General features: G+C 33.5%; 1 protein-coding gene across 2 annotated transcripts in view; it reads right to left on the bottom strand.

The window, feature by feature from the left end:
• LOC129802170 (beta-1-syntrophin) overlaps positions 1 to 22,369 on the bottom strand; it is a 194,848-nt gene that overhangs the window by 50,167 nt on the left and 122,312 nt on the right. For both annotated transcript variants that reach the window (XM_055847789.1, XM_055847790.1), the window contains exon 5: positions 19,498 to 19,707. In XM_055847789.1, coding sequence (XP_055703764.1) covers positions 19,498 to 19,707 — 210 coding nt within the window. The remainder of the gene's footprint in view (positions 1 to 19,497; positions 19,708 to 22,369) is intronic.

Below are 22,369 nucleotides of genomic sequence, written 5' to 3' on the forward strand. Positions count from 1 at the left end.
AGAAAACTTTGAAACAGTTATTTTCTTTGATTAAGGAATGAATTTGAATTTTTATAAAATCTCAAAACTTGAGAAAAACTGAAAAATAAGCAAGTTAAATATTATATAAAAAATTGTGGATGCACTGAGAGAAATCCAAAAAAGTCAAAATACGATTCTGGAAATGTTAATTTAACCCTGCAGTATTTATCCGAAAACGGTGTTAATATTACCCTTATTAGGTGTATGATGGGTTAAAGTTACCCTTCTTTCATGTTGATTTTACCCTTAAAAGGTGTAAAATTAACATTACAAAATGTTGATATATTTTTACACTCGAAAAGTGTTAAAGTTATGACGAAAAAAGTCAATCGCAGCCTCTTTTTTCTCAATGTGGGGATTGAGAATTGTCCATGAAACATTTTTCTTTATGAAGAAAGTTTTTTTTTCAAATAATGTGAATTTCTTATACTTTTCCTAAGAGATTTCCAAGTGATCGTTACATAATTATCAATAATTTATAATAAACTAGCTAATACTTAATAGAAATGTTTAAGTCTCTAAGGAAAACTTAAAGAAAATTCACACTATTCGAAGGCATGAACGTTCGAAGGGAGAGTACTTTCACCTACCTGCTAAAGACGCGCTCAAACTTCAAAACAATTTATAGTATGGTGAATTAGATTTCGTGCTAAATAATCTCATTAACTGCCTGTCTTGTATCTCACAGTGAAAGGCTGTTGGTTTGGAAAATGATGAAGGAGTGTTGGAGTCTTGAGGGAATTATTTACGGTTTATTAATTACAAATTGACTCCTCTAGTTAACAATAAACTCTCCGTGTCTTTTATCAAGGAAATTGTTTGCAAAATGGTTAGGAGTGGTTTAGAAATTATTTTTTGTGGAATGTGAAGCACAATTTTGGGGTTGCAGAGGGGAATATTTTTCTCACAGGTAGGGAAGACCAGGGTAGAATTAGCCACCAAATGAGATTTTTAATTATGTATAATTTGTACAAAATATGTTTGTATGAGGCTGATAAATATTTCAATGAATAGGAAGGGAAGTATAAATTTAGAATAAGGAGTAGTTTCCTCAATATTCCTTCGTAGGCAAACTATAAGATACCACTATCTCATACTATAAGTGGCTAATACTGCCCCGGCCTCCCCTAAGTATTTCTTATCAACGGTATGTTTATGTATAAATATTTCAAACCAGAAATATTATATAATTAAAGCAATTAGTTGTATGTATGAAGGTATCATTTAAAATGATGATAATGTGAAGAAATTATTGCATTAAATTAATTTTGTATTGTGTGCCGACATGGCAAAGTCATAGCAGTTGAAAATGTTTAATTACATTTTGTATGATGACTCTATAAATGTGTAACATTAAACAATGCTTCCATACCCACTTTGGCATGCATTTAAAAGCCACAGACATTATCACAATTTTCTTTGCTATATCACCATCAAATTGCCCTTTTTTTTTGAACATTCATGTGTCTTCATGCGTGGATTTTCCTGGAAATCCACCCTCATGCGCTAAATTTGCGGTGCGTTTTTCTTCTTAAACTTCAGCAAATACGACAAAATACATACATGGTAAAACATATATAACTTCCCTGTAGGAGTATTTTTGTCATAAGGAAAAAAGTAAATAAATACTGTATGTTTGAGGAAAATAAACCCATTGGGCAAGGATCAAGAGAGCAAAAAACAAAGACAGGAAAATGAGCAAAAGATCTCGTGGAATGCTCGAACACTTAAAATTAGAAGATGATACTGATGAAGTAGATTCAACATTGGGCGGTTTGGGCCGTTTTAAGCTACGATATCCTACTGGGGATTTTTGTAATGCTCGTAAAAACCCACAAACAAGTTCGTAAAAGTTTGTATTTTTTTCAGAAAAATTATTCAGAAAATGATCAATTAACGATTATTTTTTATTTTTTTTACAAACATTTGTTCGTAAATGTTCGTAACCAGACAAAAAAACATCGTAAAATTTTGTCATTTATTCATAAATTTTTGGCAAACAAAAATTTACTAACAAATGACAAAATTTTTTTTGTTTACGACCATTTACGAACAAATGTTTTTAAAAGTACAAAAAATTCTCGCCAAATGAACATGTCACAAGCAATGTTGTTAAAAAAAATGCAAGCTTTTACGAACTTGTTTGTAGGCTATACAATTTACGAACATTTCGTAAGTCCTCAATAGGAATTCACAAACATTTACGAACAATTTTACGATTTTCTTTTTCAGTGTACTAATTTATAACGCGCAAAACTACTCAAAGTGCTATTCCAAGGAAAAATGAATATGATTTCTAGGCACTTTATTGTTCTCGAGTGTTTCTACAATATCGACTTTTCTTTGTATTGCTTCCTGTTATGAATGTTTGGCGTTTTTTAGAACACGACGAGGTCTGAGTATACCACAAATACTTGAGAGTACCTCGGCTCAGAAGTGACTGATTTTATTTGTATAAAACGCCGTTGATTTTCGAATATTCAAACTCTGTTTTTACACAAAACTGCAAAAAACAATGAAATACCAACTTACAAATGTTGTACGAAGGTTATTTATGAGGAATTATAATAAAATAAGAACATTATAAACTTAAATGATTTGATTTTCATCATAAAATAAGCACAACTACCATTATTGTTACTTAAAATAATTCGAAATTCGTGTAATTCACTTAACTATCTTACGGGATAATAATTAAAACGTCAAAACACCTTTACTTTGGCCTGTCAAACTGGCCCTCGATTAGATAAACTCATGCTAGGTTAACATTTTCATCTTATATTTGGTCAAAATATCGTTAATGTTCGAAAAAATGAACACGGATATTCGAACTTAATTTTCGCAAAAGCTTGTGAAAATAAATAAAATACCACACAAGAAAACTTTAATGTTTTGATCTCCCTCTTAAATAACGAACTTGCATTTTTCGCACATGAACACTTTTCGAAATTCGAAAAGCAAATCATAAGAGTTACTTTCCGAAAGGGATCTCCAGATTTTTTCTTGAAGAAATTACATTAGTATTTAACAATAGATCAGTTCAGTAATAACCTTCGCGATTTGAGAGTTCTCTCCGATTGAGATTTTTTTCTGTATTGATTCAAAGGTATATCAGAGAGAACTAACCTAAAAATCTTTTGGAAGTTCGAACGTTTAAACCGAAGAGTTACATAAAAGTGAGCAAGTTCATCAAAAGAACATTTATTTTAATGAAATTGCAATTCAAACGTTCTGCCAGCCTGAAATTCCACAAAACGTTTACACGGGTTTGCGGAATCTTTGATTTTTCCATTTTGTTTTTTACACTTTTGTTTTTCCAAGTTTGCCTTTGGAATCTTTGCCTTCGGTAATCTTTGTTTTTTGGAAACTTTGGCTTTGGTAATTTTGTCTTTGATATATTTTACAATTTTATAATGATAAGAAATTTAAGCTGAGTTAAGAGTCGAACATCAAGTTTTTTTTAATGATTTGTCTTCACTGTTAAGGAAAAGGGAAATTTACGGTGTTTTTATTTTTGAAGTTATTAGTTTCGCCCTTTAATGGCCTCTACACACTAGTAGAAATTTCTTTAAATAATGCCTTTTTAAAGAAAATTTCCCCAATCCTTGTAGGCAGAAACGTCAGATTTTTTTTTAAAAAAAGGCCATTTTTGACGAAAATTGCTTCTAGTGTGTAGACACCATTAAGGGCAAAGGGAAATTTTCTATGTTTTGGGAAATTATTAAGATTGCCTGTTGGAGCAAAGAGATATTTTCTGTGCTTTAGGAAGTTATAAGTAGCGCCTTTTGGGGCAAAGGGAAATTTTCTATGTTTAGGGAAATTATCAGTATCGTCCATTGCGGCACAGGGAAATTTTTGGGAAATTACAAAACATACTTGTGCGAAATGTATAACAGACGAAATTTCCAATACTTGTGCAAAATGTATGAAAGACAAGATTTCCAAAGAAAAAGATTTCCAAAGACAAAGATTCCAAAGACAAACTGGGAAAAACAAAAGGTAAAAAACAAAATGGAAAAACTTCCCGATCCCTACACACTGTGGTTGACACTGTAGACGATTGAAATGTCAAAAATGCCAAAATTCGAAATGGCAGAACAATCAGCGCTAAGGCGGCGAGTACGTAAACTTACACTTTAAGGCCCCTACACACAGGGAACAATTTTAGTCGAAAATTGCTTTTTTTTAAGGAAATTGTTTGCACTGCTGTAGGTGGAAACGTCAAAATTTTGTCAAAAATGCAATTTTTGACAGATTTGCTCCCAATATGTAGAGGACTATAGGCTTCCGGTAGATTTGCAAATAGGTTTGGTTTAGCTTGGAGTAGCTTTATCTCTTCGAAAGGTTATTAACGAATCGATCGTGTTAATTTTCCGTTTTTTCGATATTAGATCATCTGATACATAAGTATTCGAAGACAAGTAATCCTTTTTTCGATAAGTGATAAGGTTCAGGAACAGTAAAATCTCAAAAATGGAATTAACTTGATGACTAAATTGAAGCATCGTCGCTATATTGCTGTCTCCTTAGAGTTGGAGCAATTTCAAAACATCATGGGGGATGTATGGGATGATAAATAAAAGTCTATTTGATGACTGGGTTTTTAGAACGAAGAATGAGAAATGAAAATTGCGATGAGAACAACTCACAAGTTGTCTCTCAACATGATGATGATGCTCAAATAAACAAACAAAAGTCAGTGCCAAACCATCAACCAGCCATACAATTTCCATTATCACGAACACCATGGAATTCGATATTGGAAAGCATGTTCCACTTTTCTCATCCTCACATTTTCTCCCATATATATATATATATATATCTTTTTTTATTCGGCAAGACTTTTTGTCTTTTGCCATCCTGAACTCTGAGTTTTCGTTGGCAGCAATTGGGGCCATACCCCTCGTTTTCAGTCGCCAATCTGGCTAAAGTGTAACACGTACATAATAATGTAAAACAAGAGGAACAGAAAAAAAAAACCTTCACCTCGGATGTTGTTTTATCAACGGGATATGGGGGTGGAAAGGTGAAAAGAAGGAGTGAACTGCGGAATTCCAATTTCATCCACTTTAGTCGAACACAGCGAGGAAATTTTTTAACTGACAAAAGCTTTTTTTTCTTTTTCCAGCAGAGCTTTTAAATTGGATACCATAGTGAAAGATTGAAAAAAGGAATCGTGTATCTTATTATTTGAATAGAACAATAACTGGCAAAATTGACAATAACTTTTGCAATACAATAGATTTTCAGTAAAATTCTTTAGAATGTTATTTGAATTGTATAAAAAATCGGACGCGACACCCCCGCGACACAGTTTGAAATTCAACGACTTTTTGTTCATCTCAATTTTTTCATCTTTGTTCAACCAGAATTTAAAAGTAGCTCGATCTTAAAAGAATCGGAGAGTCTACTGTAATCAGTAACAATTTTTAATAAATATACACTGTACCCTATGGCACATGTTACGTGTTTCAAGTTATTTGCCGCTTTTTCGAGAAGACAGGCTACCGATCAAGGTGTCTGCAACTTAGGTGCATTTGATGTGGAACATGTGCAATGATTATAATAAAAAATCATTTTAGAGCATTTACACTTTATCGATGTACTATTGACGGATTTTGAGACTCCAAAGTGTCTCATATAAAAGATAAAAAGTTTACAATTTGCATCAGATTCCGTTGATGTTCGAAAAATTCAAACATAATTTCGAATTTCGAAAAAACAAACAAAATTAAGTCCTTGCGTTCAGTAATAACATTCTTGATTTTAGAACCCTCTCCAGTTGAGGTTAACATTGTACCGATTCGAAGGTATATCAGAAGAGAACTTATCTAAAAACCTGTTGGAATTTCGAAAATTTAGATCGACAAGTTCTAAAAAAGTGAATGAGTTAATGAAAAAGGACATTTATTAGAATAAAATTAAAATTTAAACGTTCTGTCCTCCTTATCTCTTTCGCGTCTTTAGGGTAATGTCAAGACTCGGGGAAAAAAGTTTTTTTTGGGTATTTACATTAATTGAAATCTATCTGTTCGTGCACGACATCATAATAGAAGGATGTAAGATTCTTGGCTCATTTTCTCAAGACTCCAGTTAGATTTCAATTAATGTAAATAGCCAAAAAGAAACTTTTCTCCCCGGGTCATATATGACCCTAAAGACGCGAAAGAGTTAAACAAAAATTCCCTTTTTGCAGCCAACGTTTCTTCTTCTTCTTCTATTTTATGTAAGGCTGTCGGACTCACTCGGGTCCATATAGCCAGCAGCAAACGTTTACAAGTTGTTATTGACATGGCTGACATTTAAAGTGTCATGAATACCGAAAATTCAAAATGAACAAACAACCAACGCTAAAAGGGTGAATATGTGAACTTGCACTTTAAACTTTCGAAAAAGTTTACACAGTTTCGAAAAAGCTCTCCTGAGATTCGAACGCAAATTGTCTTATGACATTGCCAGAGTCTTACAGAATTCCCCTCCAGGTCAGATTCATAAAGGCTTCTATAAATTGCATTGGGAGCAATTTTCTTCAAAAATCGCATTTTTGACAGAATTTTGACGTTTCCACCTACAACAGTGCAGACGATTTCCTTCAAAAAAGCAATTTTTCATTAAAATTTCTTTCAATGTGTAGAGGTCTTCTTCTTCTTCTTCTTCTTCTATTTTATGTAAGGCTGTCGGACTCACTCGGGTCCATATAGCCAATGTGTAGAGGTCTTAAAACAGAATCTTCTTCGTTTGACAGCTCTCTCCGGTTGAGGTTTTTCCTTTACCGATTCGAAGGTATATCAGAGAGAACTTACATAAAAACCCGTTGGAAGTTTGAACGACTTACACAAAAGTGAGCAAGTTCATCAAAAGGACATTTATTTTAATGAAAATGCAAAGCAAACGTTCTGCCATCCTAAAATTGTACAAAACTACACAACAAATTGCTTCTTTTCATTAAACGTTTGCACACTGTTGTTGACATTGCTGACGATTGAAGTGTCGAGAATACCGAAATTCGAAATGGCAGAACAATCAGCACTAAAGCAGCGAGTACGCGAACTTGCACTTTAGGCTTCCGGTAGATTTTCGGATTTCCAGTGGATTTTCGATTTTTCGCTTGGCTTTGGAGTGGCTATGTCTCTTTGAAAGGAAAAAATAAGAAGTGCTCGAAACTCGAAGCATATGCAAAGCCTCAAAGCCAGCTGTATTTTGAAACTCGAGACACTTCGAAATTCAAACATGAGATGCTCGAGCCGCCACGTGGACGAAACGAGAAGTAAAAATGCTTTTTCTCTAGTTTTCGAAACCGATCTTCGAATAAATTGCCCCTTGAAGAAACTCCGACTGTGACTGCTCGGACTTTATGCACTCTAGCAATATACTCTAGGCCCAAATCTTTTATTACGAAGCCTTTTTTCTGTAGGAGAAAGTGTCCATGCTTCGTACGTTCTCAAGCTTCGTAATGACTAAATTTTTTCTATGTTTCTGAAAAAATGTGACTCTGCAATATATTTTAAAAACTATGCACTTTTCGTCATTCACTTTTTAGTTATTAGTACGAAACTTGGGATCGTACAAAGTATGGACACTTTCCTCAATTTGATAAATCAGATTAAATGTATTTGTACTCTATCCTTTAGCTGTATTGCAAATCCATTTACATTACAAAGGAATTCTGTTTGAATTGCTCGAACAAGAGTTGCAATAATTGTTAAAGAAGAGTAAGTAAACTTATTGTGAGAATTTTACGAAATTTTCTTCAATGTTAATTGTATTTATGTACAGAGAATCGTCAATCACAGCAAGTGATACTCAAATCATCCAGTTTTTTCTCAGTGAAGATAGGAAAAATTCCTGCCTCCACCCAGAATCGAACTGCGCAATGCAATTGGTTAAAGGTCGTGTAGGAAGTCAAGCAGAGCATGTGGCCTCTAATATCTCAGTCAATAGAGCACTCGTCTAGTTAACGAGAGGTCTCCAGTTCGATTCTGGGTGGAGGCAGGAATTTTTCCTATCTCCACTGAGAAAAAACTGGATGATTTGAGTGTCACTTGCTCTGTTTGACAATTCTCTGTACATAAACTAATTTATTTCTTTTAAAAATCAACGTCTCTATAAAAAATTTACATTATGCGTTGTAGGCAAATTCACTGTGAAGATAGTGTAATTTTCCTCTTGATTTGTTTGATGTGCAAGTGATGAGAATTACTTCAATTGAATTGGAAATAATTGATGCATTGTCTTGCTATAAATTCATCGTTCCAAATCACTTGTCTCTGCTATAAGCTTTAAACCTATATATAATACGATTGTATCATATACCAAGAATATATTATTCTGCTGAGAACAAGACAATAATATTCAATTGAATTGAATTCTACATTTAGATCAAAGACTAATTCTGTCAATATTCATTGATTTCCAAATATTTGAAGGGGCTATTGAAGAAAATTGTGTGATACAGAGCTTTGTAGAGACGTAGAGCAGCATGGTAATATAGCATTTATTGAATTGAAATTGTTTAGAGCTGAATAAAATCATTTCGGATTTGTCCATAATCCCAAAACCTAAAGACCAAAGAATCCAAATCAGTCCTTAGGCTTCTTACAGTTTCTTAACCTTAAGAAATTAGTAAGAGGAATTACTTTAAGCTTTTTATGACTTAAAATATATCCAGGAACGACAGGATGGTGTGATTGTAGAGCAATGATAAAAATATAAAATATGTTAATAATACGGACAATGACTTACGGGAGGGTCTCCCAAAAACCGTAAGTCGATATCCCCAAAGCGGTCTTCAGACTAGAGGTTTAGCCTAGTTTCCAAACGTTTCAAAATCCTAATTTGTCTTTAACAATCCAATCCTAAATAAAATTCTTCCAAAAAATCGTGATTGATAAGAAATTAGAGCAGTTAAGCCATTTGGTTAAGCCTTAGGTCCGAAGCCCGTATAACCGTGTGGCTTCAAAGTAGCTCTAACTAAAAGATCAATTTAATACCAATTTGTACATAACCTTTAAGTACAATAAAAACAAGTCTCCATCAAAATTTATTTAGTCCAAAAACTTTTTGCAGCTTCTTGAAAGTTTCAGTATTTATTCAGTGAAAAAAAAGTCCATTTTAAATATAATTACAAACAATTCAAATGACTTTAATTTTTTCACAAGGGAAAAAAGTTTACTGAAAAGCATCAGGGAAGACGCAAAAACTTTTTCGGCATCTTCTATATCTTGGTGGGATGAAGGAGAAACCTTGAGTGAGGGTAAGGATACGAAAATTAAAGAGCTCCCCCTGACATTACTTTTTTTTTCTTTTGAGTCACGGAATTTACGATAGACCCATCTTAATTGTAATATCATTATTGCTTCGATAATCACGGACCGTTAAAAAAGAAACCTTAGGGGAGCTTTTAGGGGCACTTTTTTCCATTTCCCAATGCCAAGGAACCAATTAAAAAACGAGAAAATTGATGATAATTCAATGGAAATGACGTATCCATAGAAAGTCCAGTAAAAATTGAGGACATGACCAAAATTACATCATCAATAAAACTTGAAATCCATCTTAAGAAAACGACAGAGAAAAAAGTTATTTTGTAAAAGAGTGTCAAGAAAATTCCTTGGGTGATTGAACGCGGCGCAAAGAAGAACATTTTCAGAGTTCACTGCACCTCCTAAAGAATGTACAGAGTTATATATATATAGAATATATATATAGCAATTCCATATAGAAATTTTCCAACACGCACAGAGTGAAAAATTGCACTAGCTGAGAAGACGGTATAACCGCAGAATATATCGGAAGTATTTTCCGAAATACGTTAAATCCTTTCTAAATTGGATAAAAGGAAGTGCAGACAGGTGAAAAAAAAACCTTGATATCTCCTCAATAGTTGGAATTCCCTTTGAAAGCTTCGGGAATTTTACAAGAACTATTTTCATTCCTTCTGACAGATTTTAAAGGTTTTTAAAGATAACACATCTCTATAAAATGGATTTCTACTCGATTTGAATTTGGAAACGGAAATTCGTTTCTCTGTCCGAAATTCGAAAATGTGTCTTGGATGGTGCGTTGTACGTGCTAAAACTGGATGTAGTACAAAATATACATAACATTATAAAACACGAAATTCCCCCTTTTCTTGGCGTTTGTATAGTTCTTGTTTTCAAATTAGATGTGAAATATAAATTTATTCAAGAAAAAAAGCTTTCTAGCTCTTAGCCAATATCGAATATGTCTTAGCTTTTCGACAAACTGGCAATTTCTTCAGGCTCCTTTAGCTGAAATTCTTTAAAATCTTTATGAATAGCAGCTCAGAATTTTATTAAATTGTAGCCTGACAACTATCGAGCATTTTTATTTCACTAAATTATAAATAAATAAGTTTTATTAATTATTATTAATAAAGTAGATAATAAAAAAACGATAAAAGATAAAGAAAGAGAGTGAAATATCCTTGGTTAGAAGAAAACCAAAGGGTTATGACATATCTTGGCAAATTAAATTTTGTTAAAAATGTTTCTTAGTGAATTTTACTTTATGTACTTATAGTACTAACCAAAATATAAACTGTTTAGGACACAGATTCCCTTATGCCTAATACCCAGCGCACAATAACTTTTGTTTATAAAAATATTTTCAAAATTTCCTACGAGAGTGAGCGAGATGACTAGATTTACGTTTCATTCACTCTCACTGAAATATCAGTAACATGTTTACAAAATAAAAGTTATTGTGTCGTGGGCACATTATGCCTAACGCACAATAACTTTTATTTTGTAAACATGTTTTTTTTGATATTTCAATGAAAGTGAATGAGATCTAGATCTAGTCATCTCGCTCATTCTCATAGGAAATTTTGAAAACATGTTTAAAAGCAATATTTTATTCTTTTTTTTGGTATTTTTGAACGTATGTTAAGAGATGGAAAATAAATATCTTATCTTATATGATTTTTTTTTAATTGACGTACTTCTAAAAAATAAATGTGCCGAGCCAAGAATAAGAAACTTAAAGGAAGAAAGCTTTCTTCTTTATATTTTGTTTAGCACATGACTACTCACATGTACTTATGCATAATCAATTTTTCTTCAAGTTTGTTCCTGTAACAACTATTTTCCCCAGTCCCCGCCGTGTTCTAAAACCACAAAATAGTCGTGACAAGAACCAACATAGAGAAAAGTCAATTATGTAGGAAAGATTATGAAAAGGGGAAATATGAACATTTTTTAGCACATGATTATTCTCAAGGCTTTCTACACAATTTCTACACCAACACGAAGAAAAGTCGATAATGCAGAAGCACTTGAGAACAGCCATGTACTACAACAAAATGTTCAAGAGGAAGATTTCCCTTTTTCATTTGATGCTTTAATCGACTTTTCTCTGTGTTGGTTCCTGTCACGGCTGTTTGGTGGTTTAGAATATTCAGGAGAAAGATTTCTCCCTTTCATTTTTCACTGTAATAGCACCACAATTCTTTTGACTTATATATTGCTGATTAAAATTCAAAGAATTCTGTAATTTTTTTACTCATCAAAAATTTATAAACAACTTCAAAGAAAACCAAAAAAAAAACCTTTTCTATATACTTCAAACAATTTTTTTAATGCAGAGTGTCACAAAGGACTTAATAAGAACATCATTTCTTCGAATGGGTATCGTGGAAAGTTGAAAAACATGGAGAATGAAAGACCATAACTGAAGAAAATCCAAGAAAGACGTCGATCTTTATCTCTATAATAATGGGGAACAATCTCAATTGTTAAATCCTGCACTCTTCAAAATTAATGGACTTAGACTTTCTTTCAATATATCCGGCTTTTGTCCCCACTTGGAGTAATTTAAAAGCTTCTGTATACAATGACAAGAGTATATTTTCTCTTCCCATCGGAAAATTCTCTAATGCGCTTTTATGTCCGAGACTGCACATTTTCTCTTTTGAATCTAACAACAGAAATTCTTATGTGACCATAAAATTGTTTCAAATCTTAGCACAGGGCACTGACCGTTTAAGTTTTACCTCATGTGTTTGTATCTACATAAATGATTTCCTATTAATTTTTCTTAAAGAATAAAATCACTATAAAAACTTCGATACGTAACATTAAATCGAAAAATCTCAAACAGTTGCATTGCTACTAAAATTATAAATTAAAAAAGCATCTAAAAATTTAAATCAAAAGAATTTTAATACACTCTGGCAAAAATACCTCAATGATCATCCGAATGTCACTTTATTCATTTTGAATAGCTATTCATTATGTATATACAAAAAGACTATTCAACTTAAAAGCAAAATTTTCCTATTTTTCCATGGAAAAACTACTTGGGATTAAAGTGTACAAAAAGGCTCTCATTCATAAACTTTAACGATAAGCAGAGACAAATTCGAAAAAAATGGCCAAATGATCCATACTTTGCGAAACGCTCGAACCACGTAAATTCGATGCGCTTCTACGAAATCTACTTTTCTTTGTATGGGTTCCTGTCTCGACTGTTTTGTCCAGTCCTTACCGTGTTGCAAAACCGTCAAACAGTCGTGACAGGAACCAGAACAAATAAAAGTCGATTAAACAGAAGTACATGCAATTGCAATAGCACCAAATGAAAAGGGCAAATCTTCCTTAAGAACATTTCTTTTAGTACATAGCTATTCTCAAGTACTTCTGCATTATCAATTTTTCTTCGTGTTGGTTCCTGTCTCAACTATTTTCCACAGTCCTTTCCGTGTTCTAAAATCACCAGTCGTGACAGAAACCATCACAAAGAACCGTCAATTATGTAGAAACACTTGAGAATATGAAAGTGCTAAAAAATGGAAATCTTTTTGCTGAACAATTTTTTAGCACATGACTGTTCTTAAGTGCTTCTTTATTATCAACTTTGGTTTGTGTTGATTCCTGTCTCGACTGTTTAGTGTTTTTAGAACACGACCCGGCTTGGAGAAAGCAATCGAGACAAGAAGAAACACAAAGAAAAGTCTAATAATGGCATCGATGACGATGGAAACGATGATATACTGCTTTGGTGAGTGTTACCACAGTCACTTAATGAGGAGAATTTCGAATACCCCAAGTAGCTATCTCTAATCGTTTAACCTTTATTGTTTTTTTTTTTTTTTAATTTTATTCGAGACTTCAAAAATTCAAAGAACCTTATATAGATACACATGTTGCTTCTTGCATAAAGTTCGAGCAATCTAAGAGAGAATTTGCAATAAAATCAGCTGGTGCAGTAGAATATTTATGATTAGTATACCATTTCAGATACGATATGTATTCCGTTTGTGTCCACAAACTGTTCTATAAGTAATTTTGTGGTATATTAAATGCCTGAATGTTTGTCTTTTACTCCAGCTTTTTGTTACCCATCCCACCCCCCATTTCGAGGGTGGAATCCAATATATAAGAGGCGTATGTATGTGTGAAGGGTGAAAAATAACTTGGGGTAGATTGTGATCAACACTTAATTGCTGGTGTCTCTTGTCATGTGAACGTGTTCTGTATGCGCATCCCCAATTGTATATATATCTTCAACCATCATCCAGACCTTCTGGCCATTTTCACGCAGCCACTGTTACAGACACAAATCCGCCGAAAAACCCACTGAACCAGAAGCCATCGGGGTTTCAGGCAATTTCAACGGTTAGAAGCCATTGAGAGTAAACTCCTACGTGGATTTATGGATTACCGAGAAAATGTAATTTTATCGTAAAATCCTACACCACAAAGTCCTAAACTTTAACACACCAAATCAATGATGAGTGTTTATGATGCCACCATATTATTTGGCTTTAAGTACTGCCTCTCAATTCATTGCTGCATGATTTAAGTGGGTTGAAAAGATTCTGTTTTGTTTCGAAATGTGAAACATATAGCGTATAAATATCTCAAGTGCTATATACACTCTGGCCTGAAATACTCAGAGAATGTACGAAAAACATTTTTGATGGATGAAAAATTGCGAAAAATATCTAAAATGTTGACAAGGCTTTTGTCTTGCAATTCCCATTAAATTCCTGCAAATACCAGTGCATTCAGTATATAACTAAAATGGCTTTCATAAGGCTGTTGTCACATAAATTCTGGAGAAATGTTTTTCAACGTAGGTAGTCAAAGCATCTTAGCTGTGCAGAATGCTCGACTTAGATATTATACACAGTTCTTGTCCGAACCATGAGGAAAATTACCATGTTCGAACGTTTTTGCTTAGGTTTACCGGTTCCAACCGATTTGAACCGATTTATATAAGATAAAGTGCCCTCTAATTGACCGGTTCCTCGACTTGACCGGTGATGAATTTCTATAAAATTGTAACTGATTCGTATTTATTTATGGAATAATTGACCTATTAATGTTAGATCATACGCCAAATATTAGTGCAAATATAAATAAATTGAATAAATAAATCTACCGGTCGAATTAAGGAACCGGTCGACTTGAGGGCACTTTACCTTATTTCCTAAAAAAATACTGAAAATTGCAGTAACACTTGCACTTTGAATGGGAGATTTATTATTGGTTCCTGTTGAAATTTATTCAGATCAAATAAATATTGTGAAAAATGAGAGAAAAATTACCGATAGTCCCTTCAATCGGTAATTCCAGACTTCAAGTTGACCGTCAAATAAGCACCTCTCAGATTTATAGCACACTGGAATTTTTCAAGTTCTTTCAGTGTAATTCCATTGCTAATCTCCGAGGGCAAACGAGGAAAACCCGATTGATTGATATTTCCTGCGGACTTCCAGCTTACTGTTAAACAGTTTCCCGCGTCTCTTTTAAAATTCCATACTATAATAATTATACATAGCCAAGAAATGTCATTTTGGAATAAAAAATAGAAGGCACGTGAAAAAATGTTCAACAGTAAACTGGAAGTTCCACTGGAAATATTAATCAATCTGTTTTCCACCCGTTCGACGTCGAAAATTTAAAATGGAATTACTGGAAGTGTTTATACTTTCCAGTGTGCTCAATTATTATTACTGACATTTTTTTCGAAAACTACTTGGAAAACTACCTGTAAAAGATTAGAAACTGGAAGTAAAATTAAAGATAAATTTGAAAGCAGGGCGACATTAAAGTCCAATGAACGTCGAATAACCATTACAAGGAATTCTATGAAGCTCTTAGTAACTGATATGAATCGGATTTTCGATTAATTGATTAATTCTTCCAAATTTGCCATATACAAATTTGAAATTTGTCATATGACATTGTAATTTTGTTGCAGAATTCCGCAAAAGGTTAACAATTCCAATAGACTTTCAGTTCGCTATTAAATTATGTAACATGGCAATAAATAAAATCGTGCACTTTTCTTTCGAATTGGCAACTCAACAAGGCAACTCAACAAGGTTTTGGAAGCCTTTCGACGTGGTTTCACTTACACTCTTTGTCTCCAATTAGAAACTTTCCCTTGTCTCCATTTGGATTAATATGTTTCCAATAGAAGCATTTTACGCTCGTGTATTTTTCTTGTATTTGAGAAGTTTTTAAATTACATCTAAAGAATTTTCACTAAACAGTAACATTCTAGAAGATTCAAGGAGCAAATTTATGTACTTCTCTTCAGAAAAAAAATATCAACTTATTGTGTTGAATCTTCTTTCAAAGTTAAAGCGTCTGGAAATGGTTTTGAATTAGGACATTTACCCTACCGTACTGTAAACACTAATCTGTCCGCGAAAATTCTGCAGAATCGGCAAACTGAAACGTAATCGGCACAAATTGTGCACAAAAAATTGTGCAGATCGGCACATTTTTTACAAAATATCGGCACTCGAATGAACCGTAAGCGGCATAGTTATCTACTCCTTGGGTTATGGTCGTAAATATCAGCTGTAATTTAAATTAATGACTCCCGCACACTTTTTAGGTCAGGAAAATTTCATGAAATCAAAATTCTCATCTTTTTCCCTGTTAAAAGTTTCGTATATGTCCGTCTGAATATATGTCCGTTTGATTCAAAATTAGATCGAACTAAATTGAATTTGGTGTGATGTTTAAAGGAAAAAAAATAGTTTGAACTAAATTAAATTTAATGTGACATTCAAAACAAGAAGAAGAGCATGAAAGAGGGACATAGGCATATGCAAAACTTTTAAGAAAAAACGGATATGAATTTCGATTTCATTTTCCTGATCTAAAAGGTGTGTCGGAGCCATTATGGCTCCGTTATGGCCATTATGGCATTCTCTTTCAAACGTTTTGCATATACCTATCCCACTTTTTCGAACTCTTCTTATTCTTTTTAACATCACGACAAATTAAATTTCAATCCAATTTTAAGTACGAAATGGAAAATGATTTCACGAAATTTTCATAATCTAAAAGGCATGCCAGATGCATAACGACTTCATTTAAAGTCTGATTCAACGTTTTCTTTTCACAAATAATACGCCTAGAAAAAATTCATGTGCTCTAATTCTGCCCCGGTATCCTCTAAGTTGGATGTGAAGTTAGATAAATATTTTTTAATTCTCGATAAATCTTTCATAGTTTTCGTCTTTTTCTTATTTTTCTTTTCTTCATGGAAGGGACCTTTGTATCGCGGTGTATTATCCTAAAGGTTGAAATCAATGTCGCTCCTTTGGAAATTATAAGGGGCCAACTAATTTTCGGCTATTTTTCAGGAGACAGCATGAAAGATTCAACTTTGTGTAAATAAGTATCTCAATTTAATGACTGAACAAAAACAATTTATTTCTTTTCTATTTGTATGAGTACTAATATAAACATCGAAACTTATATTTTTACCTTTCAAAATATGTTTTTTAATGAGTTATCTCCTTATCGTTCTAAATGATGTGCAAATTTTGCTGAAATTAGAATGACAAGGGATCAACTTGCTTGAGGTAGTCCCCTGTTTCACAAAAAATGTGAACGATGAATATGTTTTGTGCCCCTTTACTTCAAACAAAATTATGCAAGTAATCAAAAAGATTAAAATTTTCAAAAACTTTTCTAATAACGAAATTTAAAGTCTTATATCATCTGAAAATTTATTAAATTGTCTTTCTAAGTGCATTAGAATCTCAAAATCGCAAAAAATGAGTTGATCCCTTGTAATTTCCAAGAAGCGATGTTAAGACGGCAATGGTCGTACTTTATTTTTTCAGTGCGAATTCAACACAATAAAAATTGAAATTGTGAATATACCCTGAAAATGCTTCACTCAATTTAGATCAGTATCGCACCAAGAAAGGGTACTTTAAAAAAAAATTGATATATTCCCCATTTTCTTGTAATGCCTTACCACCGAATTTTCACCTCATAATTCCCACATGAAGCATGTCACGGAGAAGTGCTGTATACAAATTTGCTTCGTGTCGATGGTGTTAATCGGAAGATAGGGGGGAGGATCTGTAATGTTGGATGTTGTGTCACAAAATTCACAAATTGCGAGAAAATGGTTAACAGGGTGAGTGGTAGGGCTGTTTCGGAGAAACTCAGACAAAAGGATCGAGAATTTTAGGAGGGAAGGATAGCTTTGTGCCCATGCCACTTGAAATAGAATAATATCAACGCAGATGAGAATTTTCATTGAGAAAACTTCATGCTGAAGCGCAAAATGGGAAAATTTGCACACATTGATTTATTATTCTGTGCTAGTGACTGAATTATACCGTGGTGAACTTTAATGGTAGAATATATATATAGAAAAGCTTCTGCATTGCATTTTGTCGGTTAAAATGGAATTTCACCTTTTCTCTAAAGCATACACCTTAAGATTTCCTATCGTAGATCACAATTTATTTGAAGAGATAAGAGATGAAAAGAACGAGAAAAATATGGAAAATGTGACTTGTGTCAATGGTATATTCTCATGATTTTCCGGTGATAAGCGGAAAACGGAGAAAATTAATTTTCTGATATGATCCAAGGGAAAAATTTATCACATTGAGACATAAGAGAGAAAATTCTGTCTTTTCACTCAATTTTTGTCCTTACACAGGAAAAAATACTTTGTTAAATTGTTCGTCAATGTTTGTGAAGTCCCACTGAGGACTTACAAAATGTTCGTACAGCGTATAAACCACAAATAAGTTCGTAAAAGTTTGTACTTTTTTCACAAACATTGTTCGTAACATAATCACTTGACGAGCATTTTTCGTTCTTTTACAAACATTTGTTTGTAAATGTTTGTAAACACACGAAAAATGTTTGTAAAAGTTTGTCATTTATTTCTACAGTTTTGCCATACGAAAATTGTTTGTAAAAGAACAAAGCTTTGCTCTTGTTACAAAGTTTGTGAAAAAGTACAAACTTTTATAATTTTTTTTAGTAGATTAAACGCTTCATGAGCATTTCGTAAGTCTCCAGTCTTCATAAACATTTACGAAAAAAATTACAAACTATTTTTGCAATTTTGGACAGCCAAACCGGCTGAATCGGATGCCTATTATTCACCATTTCAAGAATCTATCTTATCGAGTTTTCTTTCTCTTAACGAGAAGGAATTGTAGAATATCTTAAGAAGCCCGGAAAGTTTCAATATCAGAGAGTTGACTTCGGTACTCCAAGTACGCGCGGATTCGCGCATTCTCGAGCTTTTCCGGTATCCTTTTAAGGTTTTCTCAGTACATCTCATTCGTAGAGATGATGCTCTTTTATATCTCTAGACATTTATACAATCTACTAGTTTTTCTGTGCAATGCCTGAAATGTGGGAAAACTACGTGCAATTAGGGGAAAGTACTCTCCCTTCGAACGTTCATGCCTCCGAATAATGTGATTTTTTTTAGATTTCCTTGAGAGACATACACATTTTTATTAAATATTAGTTGGCTTATCATCAATTGTTGATAATTTAATGTAAATCTCTTACTGTATTATCACACTTGCACATTAAAATTTTAATATGATTCACATTAATTGTCGCTGGTGAGAGTCAAAATGTGTAATTTGTGTGTTTGAATCATTTTATATTAAAAATTTGATCTATTTGTTGATAAAAAGGTAGACTTGGCCCGCAAAATTTGATATACATTGATTTATAGCATTAATGCGAAAAATTAATACAATTTTCCCTTTAATTTTTTAATGTGAAAAATATTTATGCTTTAGGTAAATTTAAACTTATTTTTGCAGGCCAAGTCCACTTCTTTATCAATAAATAGAAAAACCCCAAATATTAAGTGACTCTAAGACACAAATAACATATTTGGACGCTCACAAGCGACAATTAATGTGAATCACATTAAAATTTTAATGTGCAAGTGTGATAACGCCCTTACGAAGGCAAGAACGTTCAAAGGGAAAGCACTATACCCTTTTGTTTCAAATACCGTAAATTCCCTAAATTATTTTCCAAAGTGGTAGATTAGTAAATATCCTCAATTGAACATTGACAATTGCAGAACTATTTAACGGTTATGTAAAATTTCACATTTCGAAAAGTTTTCTCCCTAATTAGGCCAGTTCACTGAAATATTCAACATAACCCGAAACAATTCACAAAATATCAAATATGAACTAACCTGGATCGGGATGTTTCAAATTCCTGGCCAAATGTGTCAATTGCAGGGGAATGTATCGTGTATCAGCTCGTGGTGGACTCCTGGGAGCTGGAGGTGATGATGTTGCCCCCGGCCCAAGTGGACAGAGAAATGCTCGCTGAAGTTCCCATCCCACCTCTGATATGATGCTGGCTTTCCGGAAGTACGGTGTGACTTCTCGCAGGAATTTCACTAAAAATCAATACAAAGACCGAGGATTAATATCCCAGTATCAAGGGATATAAGCGACAAACTTGTTAGAGAGTTAGATTGAATGGCATCAATTGGAACTGTGAAAATCCTAATAGGACATTCAATGGGTGACAATTGAATCGATTTCCAATTATGGACATCCCTTTTCTTCCCCCATTCAACGTCAAAAGTACGTTAGCATAAAGGCCACATAATCCTTCAGAATTAATCATAATAGTTAACTTTTCCACACCCCAAGTCCAGACATTTTCAACTAGTAAAGCTGCTTATATTCCCATACATATATACACACACCTTCCTCCTTTTGACCATTCTGCCTGAGAAATTAAACGATGGTGTAGGTGGTGCGCATTTAATTGAGGGAATCCAGATGATTGCATTCTAACCCAACGCGTTGAAATGGAAAACTAATTATCGCCTTCAATAAATTTCACTCTGCTGAAGTGGAGACTTGAGAACTTTTTAACACCACACCCATTCATAGGTTCACCTCCGACGGTGAAAGCTCAGAAATGAGCTTTCTTTCACCATTTTTCATCAAAACACACTTCAGCGTATTCAAACAGGGCTTCAATTGATATAAAAAGAAGTTTAAGATAGCCTATTTGTTAAGATTCTTTACAATCTCAGCTTCAGTGATCGAAAGTGAAACCCGATCTCACCTGATCCGATCCAAACTTTGTAGGAACTCGTTTACGATTTTCCGTCTGTCCGTTTATTTTTTCCAAAGGTGCTTGAAAGGAGAACGGTATAAGAGATATAAAGTTGCAGATTTCAACAGATGATAGGTAGTCCAATTTTTAGACCGTATACAAATCAGGCTTATCTAGCTCCCCTTATACGGGCTTCAGACCTAAGGCTTAGCCATCTGGCTTAAGTCCTCTAATTCCTTATCAGGCAAGATTTTTTAGGAAATTGTTGTTTAATATTGGATATTAATTACAAATATTCCATTAATTTTGAAAAATCAATAAAATGGCTTGTTATTTAGATATTTGAGATCTTCGGGAACTGGGCTAAACTTCCAGTCCGAAGCCGGCCTTACGTCTAGTCAAATCCGGCTTAACAATAATCCAAAGTATTCCAAGCTTCCGTTCCTCATTTATTCATTTTTTCAGGAAATTTCAAGCATTTCTTTCTCATCCCTAAGTTCAATAGTAACCTCTCCGAGTTGAAAGTTCTCTCCGATTGAGGTTTTTACTGTACCGATTTGAAGATACCGTAGTACCGTAGATGCAGGTGACTTTGCCCCCCTACTGTTCCTAAACTTTTCTTGAATTCTAATGTTTAAGAACAGTTCTCACTGTCCTCACCGATCGTTCATGGTAGATCGGATCGATAAAGACCATCCTTAATTGCTAGAATTAAAGAAAAGCTTACGTACAGGGGAAGGACAAGGTCACCCGTATATACGGTAAGTAACACAAAAAAAAAGAAATTGAAACATTCCACCATCGCTTGAAACAGAAATTTACTTTGCAGCAAACGTTTACGCACGGTTATTGACGTTTTTGACTGGAAATTTGGAATGAAAGTCGATTTTCGAAAAGGTTTGGTTTGGCTTTGGAGTGGCTTTGTCTGCTCGAAAGGTTACAGTTGTACAAAGGCAATGGGATGCTTAGGAGAGCTGGGTCATCTTTCCACGCCGACCGATCCACTTCAGGAAGTCGTTTGAACTTAATTCTAAAACGTTCACGAGTAAGTTCTTGAATTTGCTTCATTCATATCTTGCCCAAAATCAGCTCCGAATCCTATGTTCCTTCAAGTTGAGAGTTCCTTCTAAACAGCAATGCCCTAACTCGATTTTTAAGAACAATTCCTTTAACCGATATCGGTAGCTTTCATTCACGATCTCATGCTTCCGCTAATAAACTAACATCATGACCGTAAGTCAGTATTGAAAAAAATAGATCAATCCTAAAATCTGTTAAATCTTTCCTTTCGTGCCCTCAATTTCCGATCCGGAATCGCAAATTACGAAAAATAAATTACGACCCATAAACTGGTATCCGGAAATCCAACTTCACCAGATTTTTAGTCCTTTTTATAATCTATTAATTTTTTGTGAGAAATAAAATAATATGAGGAGTTAGAAATAATTTTAAAGCCCTTAGGGTAACTACTTAAAAAGTGCATAGTTTAAAGTCCTGAATTAAGTACTTATTGAAAGTATTTTTCATCTTTTTTATACAAATCACTTAATTAAGAGTTTTTACAAAAGCCTTAATTAAGTACTTAATGTTAAGATTGAGTCATGACATTTTATTTTCGCTATTCGCCACAAAACGCTAATGTTTATCATATATATTTATCTTTTTTAACTAGTGCAATGTTCTACAACTCCTTAAAATTAATTCATGAGTTAAGAACTTATTAAGTGCTTAACACATATTATATGTATTAGCCTTATAGATTACTTTTTTTAAATTTCTTATCAACATCGTAAATCGATCGACAAAAGTCAATCGTCAAATTTTGGTTCTTAATATTGCAATTTATAGCAATAAAAATTCCAAACTTAAGTAAGTTAGCTAAAGCTGGGTATTAGAGCTTTCTTTAAGGAAAACCATGACTCCTTAATCCTCTCGTTTAGTAACAACTCTCCCGATTTGAGAGCTCTTTCCGGTTGAGGTTATTCTTT

The sequence above is a fragment of the Phlebotomus papatasi genome, chromosome 2, assembly GCF_024763615.1.
Source record: "Phlebotomus papatasi isolate M1 chromosome 2, Ppap_2.1, whole genome shotgun sequence".
NCBI lineage: Eukaryota > Metazoa > Arthropoda > Insecta > Diptera > Psychodidae > Phlebotomus > Phlebotomus papatasi.